We start from the raw sequence: 22,130 nt of genomic DNA, 5'->3' as shown, positions 1-22,130 counted from the left end.
TAAGCTCGTGCTTCTAGCTCGCATTAATTGTTTGGTAAGATCATCTTAATGAGTCGCTACAAACAATCCTTGATAGGTCGCTTTTTAGGTCAGTATATACTATACGCACTTGGCTTGAAAATCGCTCAGAATCATTTTCTGGTCTCATACATGAAATATTAAAACAAGTCGTGTGAGCATTGTTTGTTAATAGGCCTTATATAGATAAATCATCTTTTCTGTAAGGGTAAACTTTGAAGGACTACCCGGGCCCCTTCCAAAAAAAAACACCATCTTTTAGCGCCGGACTGACTTTGGGCCTTTGATTATCTCTCAACCCCCCCCCCCCCCCCCCCCCATCGAAAGATGCCTGGATCCACGTATCCTGATTATCTTACAAAGTCATGAAATATTCATGAGGACATGCATAAAAATATTTGACTAGCATGGTGCAGATTTTTTTATGTTATATTGAATTAAAAGATTTTGATGAAAATTTCAGTTTGCTTGACTAATTTTACTTTATCTGTTCAAATCACATGATGTCTTATCACAGCTAAAAAAAATGAAACTTAGGGCACCAAATCATGTCACATAGCATAAGCCGATCCAAGCAAGATCTGCTATGTTTCCCTTATGATTTCTCAGTTTTCAGAAAGACCCACTATTCAATGGTATGTCAAATAGGGTCTGTGTCTACAACTAGGCGCGACCACGGCGGTCATGTGAATCTGTCACATGATACAGATATTGTCACCTGATTTGAGTCATAGCGTGTGTCAACTTCTGCAGAACATTTTTGAATAAAATACCGGCAGCGCAGCATGCGGCAGCATCACAATTCACATCACAGACCTGTACGGAATTGAAGAACTTCTTCTGTAGTTTTTCCGGTCTTCATGTTGGGTAATAATCATTTATTTAAACAGTTTGGACCTATGTTATGTGCATCATTGCAAATCTATCATTCCAATGGCAATGCCGCATTTCACAATTTCACTCAGGTCAATTACCGGAAATTCGGAATGTCCAGCACCATGGCATTTTTAATTTTTCCCAATATCGCGATCGGGAACGACGGCTGTATTTCGGCTCGATGTCGGCGTCATTGTCGAATTCTCATTCAGACATCGCTTCGCTTGGCCTGCTTCAATACTTGGCTTTGCCTAGACAGCTGGCAGCCGTCTGTTTCAAGGAGATTTTAACATTTTTAATTTTTATGTTATTTCTCCTCGTACAAACTGTATTTGGTGAGCACTGAGTGGAGCCAACGGAGTTCAGCGGATCAACCAACATATTAACAGAGACCGAAGCTTTTGATCTAGGCTTCGCCGTAGTTTTGATATGGACTGATGCTAGCGACCAAACGTGCCAAAAGATCTGCCTGAGGCCGGCAGCTCACCCACATTTATTCACCGCATGTTCACTTGATGTTGGCATGATTTGTGTTGCTATTATTTATTTAACCCTAACTTCATTTCAATATTTAATATAAAAATTAAGGCGATTCCAAGCGAAGCGATGTCTAGCTGAAAGTTTGAACGATGACGCTGAGATCAAATTTAGCCGAAATACAGCCGTTCGGGATCGCGATATTCAGAAAAGTGATGATATGGTCATATATTTGACCTTGAACTATGACTGAGATGAGAGTGAGAGACTTGTTATGATATTTGCGAACAGTTACCTATAATATATTGGTGGAGAAATTTGCTCGAAGTTAGCTGGGAATTAGATATACCGGTACCGTAGATCTAGATTAAAAGAAATGTGAAAATCAATTAGCAACGCAACATTGAGATTATGCCCGACTCCAAAATAGGCTAATTAATAAATACTGTTTAATTCACCTTTTTTAACAGACTGCCCACTATTATTAAAAGCAAAAAAATGAAGGGCCTTATCGTGAAATTAGTCGCCTCTCTTCTCGTCTGTGTCAGTGTGTGTGCACTCGTTGTGTACAAAGTCACTGGCAGAGGAAAGAAGTCACCAGTGCTGACAAAATACTAGTGAATGGACTGGTGACTTCAACCAGGATAATGCGTATTTAAGTAGTTGAAGCTAAAATTTCAGAGACAGAGCCTCAGAGAATTTTTTTTTTTAATTGGGAGTGTTTTAATTTTGACCCCTGTTACACAGGATTTCCTACCTGACACTGGTTTCCAAAAAGTTGACCTAAAATTTTTACCCCCTATTTATACACCCTTTAATCGTAAAGAGTCACGGGGCGCCCTGAGACAGCTTTCTGTGCGTTTACAGCGACTTACCAAGCTGTCTGCGATAGGTTTGGCAGGGTGCCAAGCGGGCGCTGTGTTTGTTTGGATAATCATTCCACGTGTAGTGCATTAAGCGAACCAGTCTCGGGCAGGTTTGCTTTTACACTGAATCCAAAGCAGTCTCAGGGGCCCCCCCCCAGACCGGTCTCGGAACACATCACGAGGTGGTCCGAGATAGGTTTGCTCAGAAGGGGTCTCGGGTAGGTTTGTGTGTTTACACCGGATTAGAAACCTGCCCGAGACTGGTCTCGGGGCTCCGAGGCTACTTAGGAAATCCGGTGTACAGGGGTATGTGGTCACCTAATTTGGGGGGGGGGGAGATTTAAAACTGGTGGATGTCGTAGAGGAATATTGAAACTTCCATTCCTATATTCCTCCTCGGGAAGTGTTCCTTTTGCGACAGCTACCCAAAGTGAAAAAAAATATATAGGGTTACTGCGAAGAATTACTGGCGGGGAAATTATCTCGAAGTCGACTGGTGCAAAACTGCATTAGTACCTCCTATTTAGAGAAAAAAAAGTTTCATATTGACTTTAAACATTGACAGGAATAACCGTCTTTTCTGGGGATTTATTTTCACAATTTCTGACATTTTACTTTTATCCCCAGACATATGTACTGGTGAGTGTAAGCTGTAGCCGACGTAGACAGCGGAACAACCAATTGTACAATAGTACTACAGAGACTGAAGCTTTATTGGTCACGTTTGAGCCTTTACTTCAGCTTGGAACTCAAGTCTAACTTTACGTCATAAGAATGGAGTGGCCAAAACAGATGATATTAATTTGTTTGTTATCCGTGTGGATGTGTTCAGCAATTCCGCTTCCTCAGTACCCATACAAGGAGAAATATTTTGACCAGTCCATTGACCACTTCAACCTGGAAAGTTATGGCCAGCGAACTTACCGTCAAAGATATTTTGTCACAGGTAGGTATCGCAAAGACAGCTAAATTCCTTCAGTTTCAGTAACTTTGTTCAGGGAGGGATGATCTATTGTTTCATCCCCCCTACTTGAATAATAATAATAATAATAGCTGGATTTATAAAGCGCTTTTTGCCTGAGGATACAAAGCGCTGCTATTATTACCCCGGCTTTAGCTCGAGCTACCATCACCGGCGCTCAGTGCATTCAAGGAAATAATCCTACCCGGTACCCATTCACCTCACCTGGGTCGAGTGCAGCACAGTGTGGATAAATTTCTTGCTGAAGGAAAACATGCCATGGCTAGGATTCGAACCCACAACCCTCTGTTTCTAGGCGAGAGTCAGAACCACTAGACCATGACGCACCCACAATAGTATGATGTCACAGATTTACGCCAATGTTAACAGCTTTATGAAAAACCCACCATATGGCAGAAATGGCCAAATTGGTCATATGTGGCTGATTCACAGCCCCCATGAAATCCGCCAGTCCGAGTAAAAATCTAGTCAAGTTTCTTGTTTTTAATGGTCAAAATTCTGCAATTATTGGATGAAAGTAAGAAATTCCTTGAATGCTCGAGCACCCAATCAAGGTTGCTGTGCTAAAGCTGGGGTAATAATAACTGAAGTGGCCACCCTCAGTAAACTATGACATTACTACTACTAGTACTAAGACGACGACTACTACTACTTCTACTACTACTACCACTACTACTATTGGGTACATTACTTAACAGAATAAACACTTGTTTATATTTTCACATTTTATAATTGAATTACTGTTTTTTTTTTTTAGATGATTACTGGAAGAAAGATGGACCAGTTTTCTTTTACACCGGCAATGAAGGTCCCATTGAATCTTTCTTTAATAACACGGGTTATGTATTTGACATCGCCCCGGAGTTTGGAGCCCTCATCATTTTTGCTGAACATGTAAGTTTGGCCCTATAGATTGACAAACAAATTCTCTTGTGCACCTCTCAATATGCCTTTTTAAAATGTAATCTAGTTTCCTTGACAGTTAATGTACACTTAAAATGTCTCAATGTTGTGATTTTTATGTTAAACATGAATTGTTTGAAAATCTTTGCAATTCATTCAAACTTTTAGTTATAGAAGATAGCCATATAAATATACCCGAAAGGTATTTAAATCAATCTATCCATCCATCCACATAATTATCTCTGTATATCTACCTACCTACCTGTCTATCTATCCATCCATCCACCATCCATCTACTTATCTATTTATCTGCCTGTCTTTTTTATCCCTATCTGAATTTCTATATTTTTGTCTGTTTTTCTTTGTGTTTGTATGTAGGCCTAATATAAATATCAAGTGATCTATAGATCTGTGTCTGTACCTTTAAAATTTGATTCATACTTTGAGATTGAAAATGTTTTTTACCATATTATCACCGACATCAATTTTTCTTTTGTTTTCCGTGACTCGTGAACTTTGCCCTTTAATATCACAGAGGTATTATGGGAAGAGTCTTCCACTTGGCAACCAGTCTTTCACTGCATCTAACCTAGGCCTGTTGACGATAGAGCAAGCCCTTGCCGACTATGCAACCCTGATCACAAGCTTGAGAGAGGATCTAGGGATCCCGGACTCGCCTGTTGTGGTGTTTGGCGGAAGGTAGCATTCAGGTCCAGCCGCACAGGAACGTTGTTAGCGCTAACAATGCGCTGACAGAGGCCCTCTTACAACTAGTAATGTTGCAGCAATGCCTAAATAAACAAAAACTCGTAATTTTCATCTAGGGTAAACGTTTACTTCACATTCCGAATGATGTGACTAGGCCTAATTTTTGCTCTGTTAGCGCTAACAACATTTCTGTGTAAGTTCTAATACTGCTAAAAATGTTTCTGTGTGGCCTATACAGATAGTTGCCACTAATGGGATGTTGTAAAGGAAATGTTTGCTACTGATTTACAAATGATTTATTAATTTTACTTGATGCAAGTCAATTTTAGACTTGTTCATTGTAGAAGAATGTCACCAGTTGAATGCAAATGCATTTCTTTTTTCATTTTCTAAAATTAAGCCAATATTGTTACAAAAATCAGAAGAGCAGTTGATAATTATATCCAACAGCGCCCTTTTGAATCCCGGGAACGTATGTATACCTTTAACCGAACCCATTTGAAAGTAAACTCCTCTTTCTTTGTTCATTTTCTGCTTAGTTATGGAGGGATGCTGAGTGCGTACATGAGGATGAAATACCCTCATCTAGTGCTGGGAGCCTTGGCAGCCAGTGCTCCTGTTTACAGTACAGCAAACCAGTCATCACAGACATACTTCTTCGAGACTGTCACTAAGGTAAATTCTGCTGGTATTTCACACTCTCTGAATATCTGAAACAAAAAGACAGAAAATTGTTGTAGTTGCATATATCGTCAGTGATTTTACGAACAGGCTAAAACCTAATTTTCTGTCAAATTTTCTAAATGTATTTTGTTTTGCATATTCCGAAAGCCTGTGATTCATTCTATTGTTTGCCAAATTTCAGATCAAAATTAGTATTATTTAAAAAATAGCTGAGGTTTGATCCTGTTCTTGAAATTACTGATGATATGTTTACAAATGCTATTTATATATTGAATGATTTCAAATTCAATGATAGTATTGGTGTTTAGAGCATAAATCAAACTGCCTGGCATATCTGCGGTTGCAGCGGCTAAGAAACAGAACATTGGGTTCCCCTTTCACCATTTAAAGAGGATTCAACCCAGAAGGAAAGTTGTTTTAGACAACAAAGGAAAATTTGAAAAATATTGGACAAACGATAAGAAAGGTATGAGTTTTAAAAAGTTGTACAAATTTGTAATCACTATAAACATGAGACTTCATAGTCCCCACTCTGGTGTTATCGATATGATGAAGGATGGGGATTTTCATTTTACTCTTTCATTTCTAACCCCTTTACACAAAATGTCTAATGTAACATTATTTAATTTAATTTTTTTTCATGAGAAAATAAATCATTTTGCTTTCTGTGTCATATTATGATTACCACCGAAGAGGAATCGGAACTTATAAGAAAACAGCAGCTAATTTGGCTAAGAAAATGAGGAAAGACAACATGTCGGTCAGGACTAGTTATTTCATTCCATAATGTTCATTGCTGATTTTAAAGAATTTAGGTTGTTGGAAACATGAGAATCTGTCATTTTGTTATTATCTGTTTAATAATGTGGTCAAGTTCCTGACAGCTATCTATACCAGATTCTGAGAGGTAAGCCTACATTAGAATGCAGAACCAAATAATATCCGACATGACTCCGCCCGAATGTGAACCACATGCACTGTCTAACTCACTGAATCAAATCTAATGGGATGTTGCAAGAAACTTCTATTTTTGGTCCCTAAATCAATCATATGTCTTGCAATTAATTACAAAATCAAGATTGATTGCTTATCTGCTCTTTGAAACAAGGAGTGTAATCTGATTTGCTAGAACTAAAATCAATCTTTCAGTTGTAGAATTGCATCAGAAGGTTTGCAATTGATTGCAAATATTTTCTTGCAACACCCCCTTATACAGGCTTTAAATTTGGAACACAAAGAAATTTCCAAAACATTAATTAGTAAACCATTTGCAAACTCGTTTTCAATGACAGATTACGGCAAGAGAGAAGTGGGCTCTCAAAGCTTGCATAACGTCATGGCATCCATATTTATTCAAAAATTTAGGAAAGCTGCTTCGTCATTATTGATCAATTTCAGTTCCATTTTCTGTAATAGCACAAGATAGGGAGTACAACACTTCACATAATTTTTGAATTAGAAAATATGCTAATTTTTTGCACATGTTATCTGATTTCTAATAGGCTTTTCTTAAATTTATCAACAAAGTTACCAACATGGAAAAACGTTTTTCTTTTGCAATTAATGATATCAAAATGTATGTTACCAATAACAATTTATGTTATGTTATTGTGGAGCATTGTGGCCCAATGGATTAGTCTCCTGACTTTGAAACAGAGGGTCGTGGGTTCGAATCCCAGCCATGGCGTAATTTCCTTCAGCAAGAAATTTATCCACATTGTGCTGCACTCAACCCAGGTGAGGTGAATGGGTACCTGGCAGGATTAATTCCTTGAATGCATGAGCGCTGAAAGGCAGCTTGAGCTAAAGCCGGGGTAGTAATAATAATAATAACAACGCGCCTTGGAATAGAATATTTCTAGATAGATGGCGCTATATAAATGCCTATTATTATTATTACCAAAATAAAAAAGTGGTGTTTCTTTATTCACTACAGTATGAACTAGACTAAAATTAAAAATTGTGTTAATCATGATTTCTTTGCCAGGTACCTGTTGATCACCACATCATTGATGTGCTAGTTTTAAAGTCTCTTGTTTTTTCTGTTGAAAGGATTTCCATGACGTTGATGCAAGATGCCCTGATATTGTGAGGGCGGCCTTTACCAAACTGAATCAATTAGCATCCCAGGGAACTGCAGGTATGGGATTCCTGTAACTGAATGTTAGCTAACTTTAGTCATATTTACTGTGTAATGATAATGAATAAAACAGTAGTAGTAGTAGTATTAGTAGTAGTAGTAGTAGTGGTAGTGGTAGTGGTAGTGGTAGTGGTAGTGGTAGTGGTAGTAGTAGTAGTAGTAGTAGTAGTAGTAGTAGTAGTAGTGGTAGTAGTAGTAGTAGTAGTAGTAGTAGTAGTGGTGGTGGTGGTGGTGGTGGTGGTGGAGGTAGTAGTAGTAGTAGTAGTAGTAGTAGAGGTAGTAGAGGTAGTAGAGGTAGTAGTAGTAGTAGTGGTAGTAATAGTAGTAGTAGTAGTCGTGGTGGTGGTGGTGGTGGTGGTGGTAGTAGTAGTAGTAGTAGTAGCAGTAGAAGTAGTAGTAGTAGTAGTAGTAGTAGCAGTAGTAGCAGTAGTAGCAGTAGTAGTAATAGTAGTAGTAGCAGCAGTAGTAGTAGTAGTAGTAGTAGTAGTAGAAGTAGAAGCAGCAGCAGCAGCAGCAGCAGCAGTAGTAGTAATTTTAGCACAGAGTTAACCAAGAGGTGGTCTATTGATAAGTTACACCTGACTTCAGAAGACGGGCCAATTTGCCTGCTTTCTGTTCGGTCTTATCCCACATGATCTAAACCTTGGTAATCTTCGACCAGTTTGTCTACAAACCATTTGGTCTAACTGCCATGTAGCCCAACTTGTCTAAGTTCCAATTAGCCTGTATATTTCATATTCCCTTGGACTAATACCAATTTAATAGTCTAGATTATAGTTGTGATTAGATGAGCTATTGATACCAGTAAACAGGGATGTAGTCAAGGCCACATTTTTCAGCACTGGTCCTGGCCTCGGGCCGAGTCATGTGTACAAACTCTATAAGAGATGGCGTTCTTCCAGTTGCCTTGTGACTCCATTGGCCAAGTACCGTCCTCGGCTATCAAATTTTAATTTGATAAAGTGCCAAATAATAAAAAAATAAAATGGAAATTAGACCATAAGGGGATTAGACTAAATGGCAATTAGACTAAGTGGGTATTAGACCAAATGTAGTGTAGACCAAACAGCATTTCGATCAAGTTGATAGTAGACCAAATGATAATAATAATAATATATGGCATTAAAGGAGAATGAAACCCTGGGAACAAGATAGCTTATGTGAAAACAGAAAAATCAAAGAAACAGATCAATGAAAGTTTGAGAAAAATCGGACAAATAATGAAAAAGTTATGAGCATTTGAATATTGCGATCACTAATGCTATGGAGATCCACTAATTGGCAATGCGACAAAGATGTGTGATGTCACTTGTGTACAACTCTCCCCATTACTGTAGTATATATTTCACTTAATTAAACTGCCTCTTTTATCACATCTATCAGTAGATCATGTGTTCTTTCTATAGGAGGGCATGTAATACATATTTTTAAAGAGTTTGTATCACCATAAGAAAAAGCAAAAAGAAACATTTTGGGGGTATTTCATAGTCCATCAAAGGGAAAATTGTTTGCATGTGACATCACACATCCTTGTCGCATTGCCAATGGGAGGATCTCCATAGCATTAGTGATTGCAATATTCAAATGCTTATAACTTTCTCATTATTTGTCCGATTTTTCTCAAACTTTCTTTGTTCTTATTCTTTGATTTTTCTGTTTCGACACAAGTCTAATTGTTCCAAATGTTTCATTCCCCTTTAAGAGCCTTCTCTCTATTTTTTTCTATTCAGAGGTGTAATTATTACACAAAGGGAGGGGGTGTTATTTGAAATATGATGAGAATAGATATGTCTTGAGGTTAGCTTTGAATGACTCTTATAGACTTGGCATTGTGTATTGTCGAAGAGAGTGCATTCCACAAAGTAGGAGCACTATTAGCAAAAGCTTTTTCACCAAATGAGCATTTGACTCTATGAGTTGTCAACAACCCGGTTCCCGAGGATCTTAGATTTCTAGAGGGTACATACTTCGAGATAAGCGCGCTAAAATAATGTGGAGTGCAACCATTAACAATGTCCCATGCAAGCAACAAAATCTTAAATTTTATTTGCTCCACCACAGACAGTAAAGCTCTTTTAGAACAGACATATGGAATGACACCAATGCTTGAAGACCAATTGAATATTTAGTCATTAATATTACATGTACCTTCTTTAGGTCTGAAGGAAATCAGTACCACATTCAATCTGTGCAAAACGCTTGGATCCATGGCGGAATATTATCATCTCCTTGGCTGGATCAGGAACTCATTTACGTACCAGGCCATGTTGGACTATCCTTACGCTGCTTCATTCATGGGAAACTTACCAGCTAATCCTGTCAATGTAAGTATTGGGTCAATGAGGTAGACTTGGACCCGTATTCAATTGGAAGTATTGATTATGTAAGTATTTTACTTGGCTAAGCAAATTGATTAAACTCGTATTCAGATCACACCTAAATATTTTACTTTATGAAGCCAAATTTAAGCAAAATACTTACTATTAACAATTGTGGCGTCATAAGGTTTGAGACAAATAACTCACAATGTATGTATAAATCTTTGGGCAGAATGTATGACTGCGCATATCACGCTGGTAAACTGCACACAAGCCAGACTTAAGTCTGGTAGGCGGCTGATTTCGATTTAAGCAAAATACTTAGCCAAAAATGCAATTGAATACCAAAGATGGTTAAGTATTTTACTTAAGTAAATTACCAAGTAAAATACTTAGTAGTCTGGCTTAAGTATCAAATTTAATACTGGCCCAGGAACCTAACTTGGTATCTCTATTTGGTATCAATGGCATAATTTTGAGTGGTTGGGGAACTCAAATTAAAAAAAGACTGTTTCGTGTATTTCTATACAAACCACGTACATGTAGCTGGAACAAAAATTATTAAAGTGGTTGTTTTTTACTAATAAGGGAAATGTGACTGCCACGTAAGTCAGTAACATGGAAATATATCATTTAACACCAGTCATATGTAAATCATTTGTAATATATGAAGACCTTTCTGAAATACCCATCACTTTGTGACCAATTTTTAAAAAAATATTACATTGCTCTCTGAAATATTGTATGAACATATCACTAATGGTTTTAAAATACCCATATGGGAGTTTGGGATCATAATTTGAACGGGAGGTGTTTTTAAACGTTAAAAATCATAGGCAATGTTTGAAAAAGAAAATTGCATCTCTTGGCTGTTGATTCACGAATCTATATTCAGTTTAAATCAACATTAATTGGCGCCACCTTGTGATGTAAGCAAGAAAGTTATTTCGCACCGTCACTTCGGGCGAACAGTATAAAACAAGATGGTCTGTAATGAAGTTCTAAAATTTGAAACTCGTTCTTGGTAATTGTACTCCAAATTTTCTTCATCAGTTTTGGGTATATAAACAAGTATCAAAGCAACTATTATTAATTCTATTATATGTATGTTTAGTTTGCATATGTTTCACCTTTTTTTTCATTTCCCTAGGTATCTTGCCACATGCTAGTGGATGCTTCATCTCCTTTAGATGGACTAGCACAGGCTTCAGGTGATGAAATATCTTGATTTTTTTTTCACATTTCTATCAGAATGATCTTATTTCCTTATGATATTCCTGAATTATATTTGAGAAAAAAATAATGGTCCCTACATGGTAGAAACCAGTCATCCATCACTTCAAATCAAACAAATATTCATATTAAATGTTGTAACACAGAGTAGTAGTTTTAGACACAACTTTTCAACTGCTTTGCTTGTCTTTATCAAAGGCTAATAAGTGGACTGAAGTTGGTATCGAAATAGGTAGTCCAGAGAAGCGTTTTATCAACAGTTGTCAGATCCGGGGAGTGTTTAATCAACATTTTCATCCGACAAGTTGTCAGATCTGACATCTTTCTCTGATGTTGATTGGCTGAGAGGTACTGTTACTATGGTAACTGTCGGATAAAATGGGACTTGACGGATAAAACGTCCGACAAGTCCTTTCATGAAACGCTCCCCTGACCTCTTTCCCTGATTTTGATTGGCTACTGTCGGATAAAACGGGACTTGTCGGATAAAACATCTGATAAGTCCTGTTTTATCCGACCATTACCATAGTAACAGTGCTTCTCAGCTAATCAAAATCGAGGAAAAGTTGTCAGATCTTGGGAACATTTCATCAACATTTTTTATCTGACAGATTGTCGGATCTGACAACTTTCCTTTAATTTGACTGCCTGAGATGCACTTTCCTATGGTAACTGTCGGATAAAACAATCTGACAATTCCTTTCTTGAAACACTCCACTGACAATATGTCAGATGTCAAATGATGATGAAGCACTCCCAGTATAATACCAATCTAGAGGAGAGCTGAGTCACCAATTTGCCTCTGCTGCTCTCCGTCAGTGTGGCCCTCTCTGATGTAATATAAAGATGAAGTTGAAGTAGTGACGTATTGACTAAATATACAAGAGTATTATTTGAATGTTTCTATGTAGTTTGGGCACAATAGTTCATTATTTTATTTTTTATTTTTTTATTTCAGGCTTGTACTACAATAGTAGCAGCCCACCCCTGAAGTGTTTTGATATCTTTGCCGAGTTCATTCAGTGTGCTGATCCAACAGGTTGCGGGCTTGGAACCGATAGCACTGCTTGGGATTACCAGGTAAGGGACTAAAGGAAAGGTGGTTATTATATATTATATACTGCTTCTTGTGATTCTAGCCTTCTGATTGGTCAGCTTACACAGTATGCTGATCCAACAGGACTGGTTTTGGCTTGGTACCGATAGCACTGCATGGGATTACCAGGTAAGAGAAGGTGACTATCCAATATTATATACTGCTTTTCAACTTTCTAGCCCTCTGATTGGTCAGTTCATTCAGTGTGCTGATCCAACTGGTTGTGGGCTTGGAGCCGATAGCACTGCATGGGATTACCAGGTAAGGGAAGGGGATGTGGTTATTATATATTATATACTGCCTCTCATGATTCTAGCCTTCTGATTGGTCAGCTTACACATTATGCTGATCCAACAGGACTGGTTTTAGCTTGGAACCAATAGCACTGCATGGGATTACCAGGTAAGAGAAGGTGACTATTCAATATTATAAACTGCTTTTCAACTTTCTAGCCCTCTGATTGGTCAGTTCATTCAGTGTGCTGATCCAACAGGTTGTGGGCTTGGAACCGATAGCACTGCATGGGATTACCAGGTAAGGGAAGTTGACTATTCAATATTATAAACTGCTTTTCAACTTTCTAGCCCTCTGATTGGTCAGTTCATTCAGTGTGCTTATCCAACTGGTTGTGGGCTTGGAGCCGATAGCACTGCAGGTAAGGGAAGGGAAGTTGGTTATCATATCATATTATATCCTCCATAAATTAAAACATGTATGCTGATTGGTTTAAATACATGTAGCATCATGTGACCAAACATTTTTGCGATGATGTCAAAAATGAAACGCCCACCAAAGAAAATGTGCTATTCCGTGACGTCAGTGATGGAATAGTCGACTATTCCATCATCGATGTCACAGATCACGATGGCGTAAGTACTAATATGCGTTCCGCGCACTTCAGGCAAAAGTAGGTCAGTCAGCGCAGCAGGTTTGGTTCAGATTAATAAAGGATGAACTACGAGTACAAGAACTAGATTATCAAGATCTATTGCTCTAACTTATTAAAGTAGGATATAAAACAAATATACCAGGCCTTTGTTTCGAAAGAATAGAGGGAATTATTCATCCTCGGTTGTACTGGCAAAATCACTATTTTTCCCTCGGGGGCTTCGCCCCTCGGGGAAAAAATAGTAATGCCAGTCCAACCTCGGATGAATAATTCCCGCTATATTCAAAGCCTGGTATATTTGTATATTATATACCGGTACAGCTTCTCATGATTCAAGCCTTCTGATTGGTCATATGAATGACTTTATGCATGACTAATGACCCTTCCTTGTGCCTTGCTGACTTAGCACACATGAGCATTTTCCAATCATTCATGAAGTTATGCATGAATTTACAAACAGCTTTAAGAAACACCACCCCGAAATGGGAAGGTGACTATCTATACACTGCTTCTCGAGATTCTGGCCCTCTGATTGGTCAAAACTGAAGGCGTAAAGTTTGCTCATGCACTCCCTGATGCTTGTTCATTTGGAAGGAAAGTGAAAATGGATCACTAGGAGGTGATTTCATGAAGTATTTTGTATTGTTGCCTGTGACTTAATAATAATAATAACGGTATATTTACCCAGGGTAGCCACTTCAGTTCCAAAAACTGTTGTCCCAACGGGCCCTGCTATTATTATTGCCCCGACTAAAACTAAAGCTAGGCTATCGATTCAGGTGCACACAGCTTTTTGAGGAATTACTTCCTGCTGGTACCCACTTACCTCACCTGGGTCGAGTGCAGCACACTGTGGATGAATTTCTTGCTGAAGGAAACTACGCCATGGCTGGGATTTGAACCCACGACCCTCTTTTTTAAAGTCCGGAGACTAATCCACTGGGCCACGATTGACTGGAATTTCTGATTTGAAGTGACAAAAATTTCCTGTATAAATTTCGCTTAATTTACCACATATATAACAAATGTCCAATGCTGATGCGCGCTTTTGTCAAAGTGTACCAAATTAACGCCTGTTGCCATGGTTGAGTACGCGATTTTATTCATGAGTCCACTGTTGAAGAGTGGACTCATTAACTCAAAACAGTGGACTCATTAATAAAATAGTGTACTTAACCATGGCAACAGGTGTCAATTTGGAGCACTGTGACAAAAGCGCACATCAGCATTGGACATTTGTTTATATATATATATATGCAGAAAATTAAGCGAAATTTATAATGGAAATTTGCATAAACCATGGGTTCAACCGATGGTTTTCAAAACCACTTTTGTGAATTCTCGCAAAAGTTTTCATGTTCTTCATGTTAAGGTAAACAAAATTTCCCTTATTTCCCATTGTTTTTAATATTCAATATTTCATATTAGGCATGTACTGAGATCACCTTACCAGCAGGAAGCAATGGAATAACGGACATGTTCCCCAATATGCCTTTCACTCCAGACATGAGGACGTCATACTGCCAGGCCACATACAACGTGACCCCGCGACCCGAGTGGTTGAAAATCCAAGGATTTGGCAAAGGTGAGTAGGTAGCCATAATATTGCTATGAATATGAAGAACAAGTTGATCTGAAAGAATCTTGTGATGTAGAGCCAACAGGCTATCTTTAAGAAGGAGACAGCGGAAGAGAGGAGAATGGGAGTATGGAAGGAGAAGAGAAAGAAGGAGGAGTAGGGAAGGAGGCAGGGATGGAGGGAGGGGAAAATCACCTCGGCAATAGTAAAGCAGCTGGATTTAATCTGAAATACAGGTACACTGGAGTCATTTTGAAATGAGAAATTTCATCTCAAATCTCACTTTGATTTGAAATGCCAAATTTGATTAATTCTCTATGCGCCTTGAGCACTCTACAGAGTGGATTTGGTGCTTTGTAAGTCACATTATTGTTTATTGATCTTAGTATTATTTAATACCAGATAGTTTGGGAGAAGGGAGGGGGTGATCAAAGAAGACATGAATGTAGCAGGTGGTGGAGAGTTGGAGGGTTGCTTTGAGGAAGGAGGATGCATTGAATGTAGAGTAAAGAGGAGGGAGGGGGAGAGAGTGATCTCTGTGAGTGTGAGGTGAAACCAGCCACCCTCGTAGCTAGGGACTAAAATTAATTTAGAACAGAGCTGCCGACCGGTAGGATTTTATCCTATTTTGTAGGATATGAGAATAAGACTGTAGGATTTATCTCAATAAAATAGGATTTTTTTTCTGAATTCTGACTATGTATGTTCCATGTGCTGCATTAAAACATGTGTGAAACACTGTGTTTTGATTGCATGTACATGTGCCTTTTAGTAGAACCCAATCAGTCGTTTTCATCCGCAGACCATCTACCAGTAACTGAAATGTCATGTTTCCCTATAGCAAAAAAAGCAAAGGAATTTGCATCAAGACGGACTAAGTCAATGGTAACAGCAAGGGCACTTGGACAATGTAAACTGAAAAGTTAGTGGTTATTCTTAACACTGATGTGCTAGATTCCATGCACAAATTTTGCTAGTGGCAAAAATAGGATTTTCTTGTTGAAAAGAGTATTTTTCAGAGAGAAATCCAATTAGGTTGGTAGCTCCGTTAAAACATGGATGACCGAGTTGATTCACATTTTCAAACCTGTTTTATCCAGGTCTTGCGAGTTCCTCCAACATCATCTTCTCCAACGGTTTACTGGATCCTTGGAGACTGGGAGGGGTGACAGAGGACCTCTCAGAGAGCATCATCGCCATACCCGTCCCTGGTGGAGCACATCATCTGGATCTTAGGTACAATTCGACAATATTACAGACTCGATCAAATTAATCTAAGGACTTCCGAGGCCAAGGCCTCCGATGCCTTCAGAAATGGCCTTGATGCCCTTCCTATTATTTGTAGACTTAAGTCCAAAATAAGGTGGCCTTTTTGCCTGTGACCTTGGTGTCCTGTGGTAATCTAGTGCATGTCTCCCATTGAAAAGTACAACTTACTCTTGATGCCCTTTTTCTTAATGGCCTTGGATACCCCTAAAGTGAGCATTGCCTTTTCCTTCAAATACCCTTTAAAAAATGACCTTGCCTTGCCTTGCCCTGATGTTACGAAAATATCTCAAAACCTCAAGTGATAATTGTGATGAAATGATGCTTCATAAAATCTCTGGGCGGTTTCAAACGATGACACTACAATTGCTCCTCTGACAATTGCTCCGGGCTTTATTTGGTAGATGTAGGGTTAGGGTTGCAATAGGGTTTTATGATAGGTTTAGGGTGAGGGTTGAAGTTGGTCATTCAATTAGTGTGTGGAATTCATAGCGGAGCAAATGTCATGGAACTGTTAAAACAGCATATCTCAAAATGTAAAAAAAAATCAAGGACAGCGCAGGAAAAGCTGTATTCAGAGTGAACCAGAAATGGCATAACACAATGTTTTTAGCCATTTTGTTGCCTTTCCATAATTCTTATTGAGAAATCTAGTTATAATAGTCACACTGTGATAACACTGTTATAATCACTAGCATGCAGATGGTGGGGGGGGGGCAAGGACCCCCAATATTTTTTTTTTTTTTTTTTACAACCAGAAAATCTTTGCTGCTTTCAATCATTGTGTGATGAATGGGGTACCCAGTATGATTCATTCCTTGAATGCAGCTAGTAAAAATAGTTGCCCTTTGTATCCTCTGGAAAAGGCACTTTATTAACCCTGAGCTATGTCTGTTGTCTTATGTGATTATGATGAAATTCCAGTGCTATGCTTGTTTTATTTTCATTTCATTAAAATCACTTTACAGCATGATGTTTGAATGGAATAAGCCTAAACAGTATTTTCTTCTTGATATTTTTTTTTCAGAGGATCTAACCCCAAGGACCCAGAGTCTGTGATCGAGGCCAGGAACAAAGAAAAATCTATCATCAAAGGTTGGATCGATGCATGGAATCAACGGAAAGACAAGACAGCATAAAAAACGCCACCTTCACGGAATCTTACGGAGAGTTAAGTCCTGCTTCATAGATGAAGGCCTGTTTCATTAGAAAAAAAAACTATTTGGTAATTTTGTCATCCAATTGTAACCTGAAATCCTCATATTTGTAACCATGGCAGTTACCATTGGATGGAAAAGTTACACAAATATAGTTAGCTCTGAGAAAGTATAGAGGGATTTATTTTGTATAAGGTTGGACTGGCAATTACAATTTTTACCAAGGTTTCCCCCGAGGGATTTACAGTCCAACCGAGGGTGGAATAATTTCCACTAATTTCGACTTTTGAGAGAAACACCAGTACTGACCGCACAGAAACGTTGTTAGCACAAACAATGTGCTAACAGAGTCCCTGTTAAAATGGGTAATGTGGCAGCAATGCCTAATGTTCCAATAATGCATGAAATACCGTACACATTGCACCACCTGGCCAGTCATTTATTTAGAAGACTCATGAATATTCATAGGAGTTAACACTTGCCAAATTCTCATCTGAAATGTAATTTAACAATCATGCAATCAGTGGGGTTTTCTTTTTTAATTATTGCCTGGTGAAGGTATATTTATGTATCTATATTTACATGATCTACAAGCATTTCATCCACTTCTCAGGTATTCTAAATTGTCTGTGAAAAGATTTGCTTTCTGGAGACCAGTAGGAGACCAGCTGATTATGCTATAATATACATGTATGTCAATAGACCACAGCGTGCACATGTGCAGTACAGGCCAGTCTAGTCAGCATGGGGTTCCATTTTGGGGGTTTAAAATCTCAGATAAAAAGCTTGGATTAATTTGATATGTTATCTAATCGTGTAACAAAATAGGAGTGATTTTCCATAATATTTGAGGAAGGAGATATTAAAACTTTGGTTTGGTATAGGGTCAGTAATGTGAACTTTACTTGAGTATCATCAAACATTGCAATATTACAAAAGCATAGTTGTCATTGAATGCATTTTTTACCCATTAGAATTTTAATATGACATTTGAATTTAAATCTAGTGTCATTTTTTTTTTTTTCAAAATTGCTGTTTGAGCACTTACTTTACATATTTAGTAATAAGATGCATGTATTAGAAAGCTTCTAACAAAGATTATATCCTGATTTATAAAAAAAAAAAAAAAAAAAAAATTCCATGCTTGATAAGGTGTTTTTTATATAATCAAGACGAAAATATGCAGATATTCGCATAGATATTAAATTTTAATGTAAAAAAATCAGTAAATTTAGCCAATAAAATACATTTTAGTTGGGGCTTGTGCATGGAATAGTGTCATGCACTTTTCGTGGATTTTTTTTTAACTTCTAAAGGTTTCCATGGCAAAGAATAAGTCAATTTGGAAACTTTGTGGTACACAATGTATTCTTGATTGTCTATTAGCAATATATGTCATGAGGCTGTGAAAGAATATATGTTTCAAGAGCTTATTATAGCATGAATAACCTTAACAGTATTTTTTCTGTGCAAAGTCAATGGAATATGAGGCCTTTAACTGGCGTTTAACAATGCAAGTATTTGTGAGTTTATTTTTCTATTTTTTGGTGGGGGATTCCAGTTTGTGATATTGAAAACAGAAAAAAAACATCATGGAATTTAGGGAAGTACACAGAATTCAAAGTTATTTGAAAAAGTATGCAAAAACAATTTGTTTGGAGTTATGTAGAAAAACTCAGAACATCAGACCCATGAGAAATTCTCATATCATCATATGATATGAATTGTGGCATAAATATCAAATTATGTCATGACTTTATATTCCATGCAACTTTGGACCACTTTTTGAAAACTTGATAATGCACATGAGTGGGGCCGGTTGTCTCACCATTTATGAACACTTTGGGACATGTTGATGAACTTTGTGAACTTATATCCAAACTAGTCTTTAGATGAGTTCTTTTAAATTATTCTATCAAATAGATGTGGTATAATTATTGAAAGAGAAAAGAGAGAGTTTATATAATCATGTACATTATAAAATTGTTACAAGTTTACATTTTAGAAAGTGGTGCATCAAATCCGAAAGGATGTTTACGTTGTATAGTTATTAAAAGAGAAAAGGAGGAGTATATATGATCATGTGCATTATAATTCTACCTCTCTACGAAGAGTAGTGCAGCTCTCAGCTCTGTACATATTATACTGAAATATGGTACTGGGTTGAGAAATTATATTAACTCAATGAATGTGAATGTTCTGTGTCATTAAAGCTTCACATTATATGTTATTGTTTGTCATTGACATTATCTTCAACTCTTTTGTCTTATAACTCAGTCATATTCAAATGTAGTGTTTGTTGTCACTGTGGCAATTGTCTTTATTTCTTTTTATTGTACCATCTACTTTTTTTATCAGGATACCATAATCTGTTCTAAATCTGTCATATTCAATGGCCCGTATTCTGAAGTCGGGTTTGATTTAAACTATGGTCTAAATTTACAGTTTAACTATGGATAGCCAATTGTGACATAAATCTCTAACAGTAGAGATTCAGTTTATCTGCTCATTTGACTCTGAAATCATTCTTAATTGCCTTAGAAGGACTGATAAGGCAGTTGTCTTGAACATTACAGAATCAAGAAAGATCATAGTAAATACAGGAAACCTACAATGTGAACTAAATTGTGACACTTTTTGGCTTCCCATAATTTCAGCACAGAGTTAGACATGGTCTAAGTTGAACCCAATTACAGAATCAAGAAAGATCATAGTAAACGTAGGAAACATTTAATGTAAACTAAATTTTTGACACTTTTTGGCTTCCCATAATTTCAGCACAGAGTTAGACATGGTCTAAGTTGAACCCAATTCCAGAATACGGGTTTTGTTTATTTTCTTCTATTTTACATATGAAAATCGTGAATCATCAAATTTGAAAATGAGATTTCTTATATTCAAACTATATAAAGCAAGTACATATGTATTTACATTTGCATGTATGAAGTTGTTCAAGTGAATTTTTAAAATGTAAATGAATTCTTTAAATTCTCATATTAAAAATAAACTTTCACACTTTTGATATTCCTTCAATAAATTGTTAAATAATGATATATCTAGTGACATTTTTAAAAAGAAATGAATATTTTTAACTACATGTATTATTCTGAATTTGTATTCAAGAAGAGAATGAAACCCTGAGAACAATCTAGCATTGCCAATGGAGGATGTCCATAGTGATCTAGACAATGAAATGCTCATAACTTTCTTAATGAATATTTGTTCAATGTATCTCAATCTTTCATTGAATTGTTTCTTTTATTCTTTTTTCTGTTTCACACAACCTAACTTGTTCCGAGTGCTCCATTCCATTCTACTTTTACAAGTGTTACACTGTCATAAATGTTATTGTAACATTACATGTACTTGTCTGTTTTATCTCAAATGACAGTATACCTTAAGATCCCAGGGATACAAGCATGGTGTGTATGAATTTTATATTAAAAGAATATTATATTCCAGATGATCTACTTTTTTTACTCAAAAACGCTTATTGAGATCTGAATAAATACCTGTATGTAAAACATGTGAATATTGAAGAAATCTGTATTTCTTTTTTTCTGTGTATCAAAATATTTCAGTAATGTATTTATAATAGTAAATTTGTATACTATGATCTGTTTGAAATAAGCCAGTTCGTAGTTCCTTGATCAGAGGAAGGTCATTTGTACTAATGGTGGTTTAAAATCTAATGAGATAAGCACCAACTTTGATGTCTTGATTATTCATATATTCTTTTAAATTGTGGTTTTCATTTACATCCACAAAAAACAACAATGCGTCCACGAAGGACTGGTTTTCACAGTTTGCCAAGTACATTGTGCAACATGCTATGATATGCATTCAAAGTAGGAATGCAACGAATACCTTCATAAAGTGTTCATTGGTGTGCTATTCTAGTCACCTGGTTTATTCAATTTCTTCATCCTGCTATGCAAGGCAAGCTTACGTAATATCTTGCTTTGAAATCTGCCTATCATAATGAAAAAAATAAAAGGTCATTTGACCAAAATTGTCCATGGGGTAACTACGAACTGGTCAATTCTACTGCACTTTTCAAGAGTTCCTGTGTCCGCCATCTTACAGTTTCAAATCAATCTGAAATTGTAATTGATCTAAATTTGTTTACTAATTCAGATGTAGGATTTTAAGATCAATTGCAATTGTAGTTTGATTTCAATCTATCACATATCTTTGAGAGACAGTACCCAGATATGCTTGTTAATCACTTAAATAGATCTTGCATGAAATGAAATTTAAGGAAGGCAAGTCATTTTCTTCTTCTTCCGTAGAGTACAGTCCTCTTTACAGAGTATAGTTGTACTTGGCTGAGGCCGCAATCACAAAAACATATTTTACTCAAATAGTGATTTAGGGATTGCAGTGTGTCGGGGTTCACTTGATCAGGGGCAGTGGAATGGTTTTGAAAGTGAGGGGGCTGAGCCGAAAGTGGGGGGGGGGGGGCTGACCGTGCAAAAAAAAATCATAATCAGATGGTCATTTTTTACATTATTTTTTTGGGGGGAGTGCATGGGCTGAAGCCCCTGCGGCCCCTGTTGTCGATGAGGAATGAAATTAACATATTTTCTATTAGGATATCAAACAAGAGAGAGGGTGGAGATAGAAAGAGGGGGATAGAGAATGGGAGAGGGATGCAGAATGAGGGAGAAAGAGGCGGGGTTGAGGAAGTAAAAGTGAAAATAATTTAGATGACTATTGCCCGTATTCTGAACTCGGGTTTAAATTAAACCCCGGTTTAAAGTTGTGGTTTAAGTATGGAGAGCCAATTGGGGCACAAATCCTTAACAGTGCACATCCAATTTATTAACTCACATGACACTCATATTATTCATAATTGTCTGGGAATGATAAATGAATATTTTTCTTCATTATGAAAGCAAAATAGTAAACATAATAAATATACAATAGAAACAGAAT

General features: G+C 37.1%; 1 protein-coding gene across 3 annotated transcripts; it reads left to right on the top strand.

Annotated features, from left to right (window-relative positions):
• Window positions 1-719: 719 nt before the first annotated feature.
• On the top strand, window positions 720-20,724 carry LOC129277712 (dipeptidyl peptidase 2-like). 3 transcript variants are annotated; one of them, XM_064110285.1, is made up of 13 exons: window positions 1,002-1,229; window positions 1,483-1,631; window positions 2,865-3,183; window positions 3,977-4,113; window positions 4,658-4,821; window positions 5,370-5,505; window positions 7,567-7,654; window positions 9,812-9,978; window positions 11,123-11,183; window positions 12,164-12,285; window positions 14,619-14,775; window positions 15,870-16,005; window positions 17,063-20,724. In XM_064110285.1, the coding sequence occupies exons 3-13, from the start codon at window positions 3,012-3,014 to the stop codon at window positions 17,172-17,174; spliced, it is 1,452 nt and encodes a 483-aa protein (XP_063966355.1). In that variant the 5' UTR covers window positions 1,002-1,229; window positions 1,483-1,631; window positions 2,865-3,011; the 3' UTR covers window positions 17,175-20,724. The 3 variants fall into 3 exon arrangements, with proteins under 3 accessions (XP_063966352.1, XP_063966355.1, XP_063966354.1); XM_064110282.1 differs by lacking the exons at window positions 1,002-1,229; window positions 1,483-1,631 and adding an exon at window positions 720-885; XM_064110284.1 differs by having other exon boundaries at window positions 1,039-1,631.
• The last annotated feature ends 1,406 nt before the right edge of the window (window positions 20,725-22,130 follow it).

This window comes from Lytechinus pictus, chromosome 15 (assembly GCF_037042905.1).
Source record: "Lytechinus pictus isolate F3 Inbred chromosome 15, Lp3.0, whole genome shotgun sequence".
Classification (NCBI taxonomy): Eukaryota; Metazoa; Echinodermata; class Echinoidea; order Temnopleuroida; family Toxopneustidae; genus Lytechinus; species Lytechinus pictus.
This window is presented reverse-complemented; position numbering and strand designations above follow the sequence as displayed.

Excerpts from the sequence above, each read along its gene's own strand:
- LOC129277712 (XM_064110282.1), top strand. The coding sequence starts at position 3,012 with ATGGAGTGGCCAAAACAGATGATATTAATTTGTTTGTTATCCGTGTGG. Across the intron at positions 4,114-4,657 it reads TCATCATTTTTGCTGAACAT|AGGTATTATGGGAAGAGTCT; the intron begins GTAAGTTTGGCC and ends TTAATATCACAG. Across the intron at positions 7,655-9,811 it reads AGCATCCCAGGGAACTGCAG|GTCTGAAGGAAATCAGTACC; the intron begins GTATGGGATTCC and ends TACCTTCTTTAG.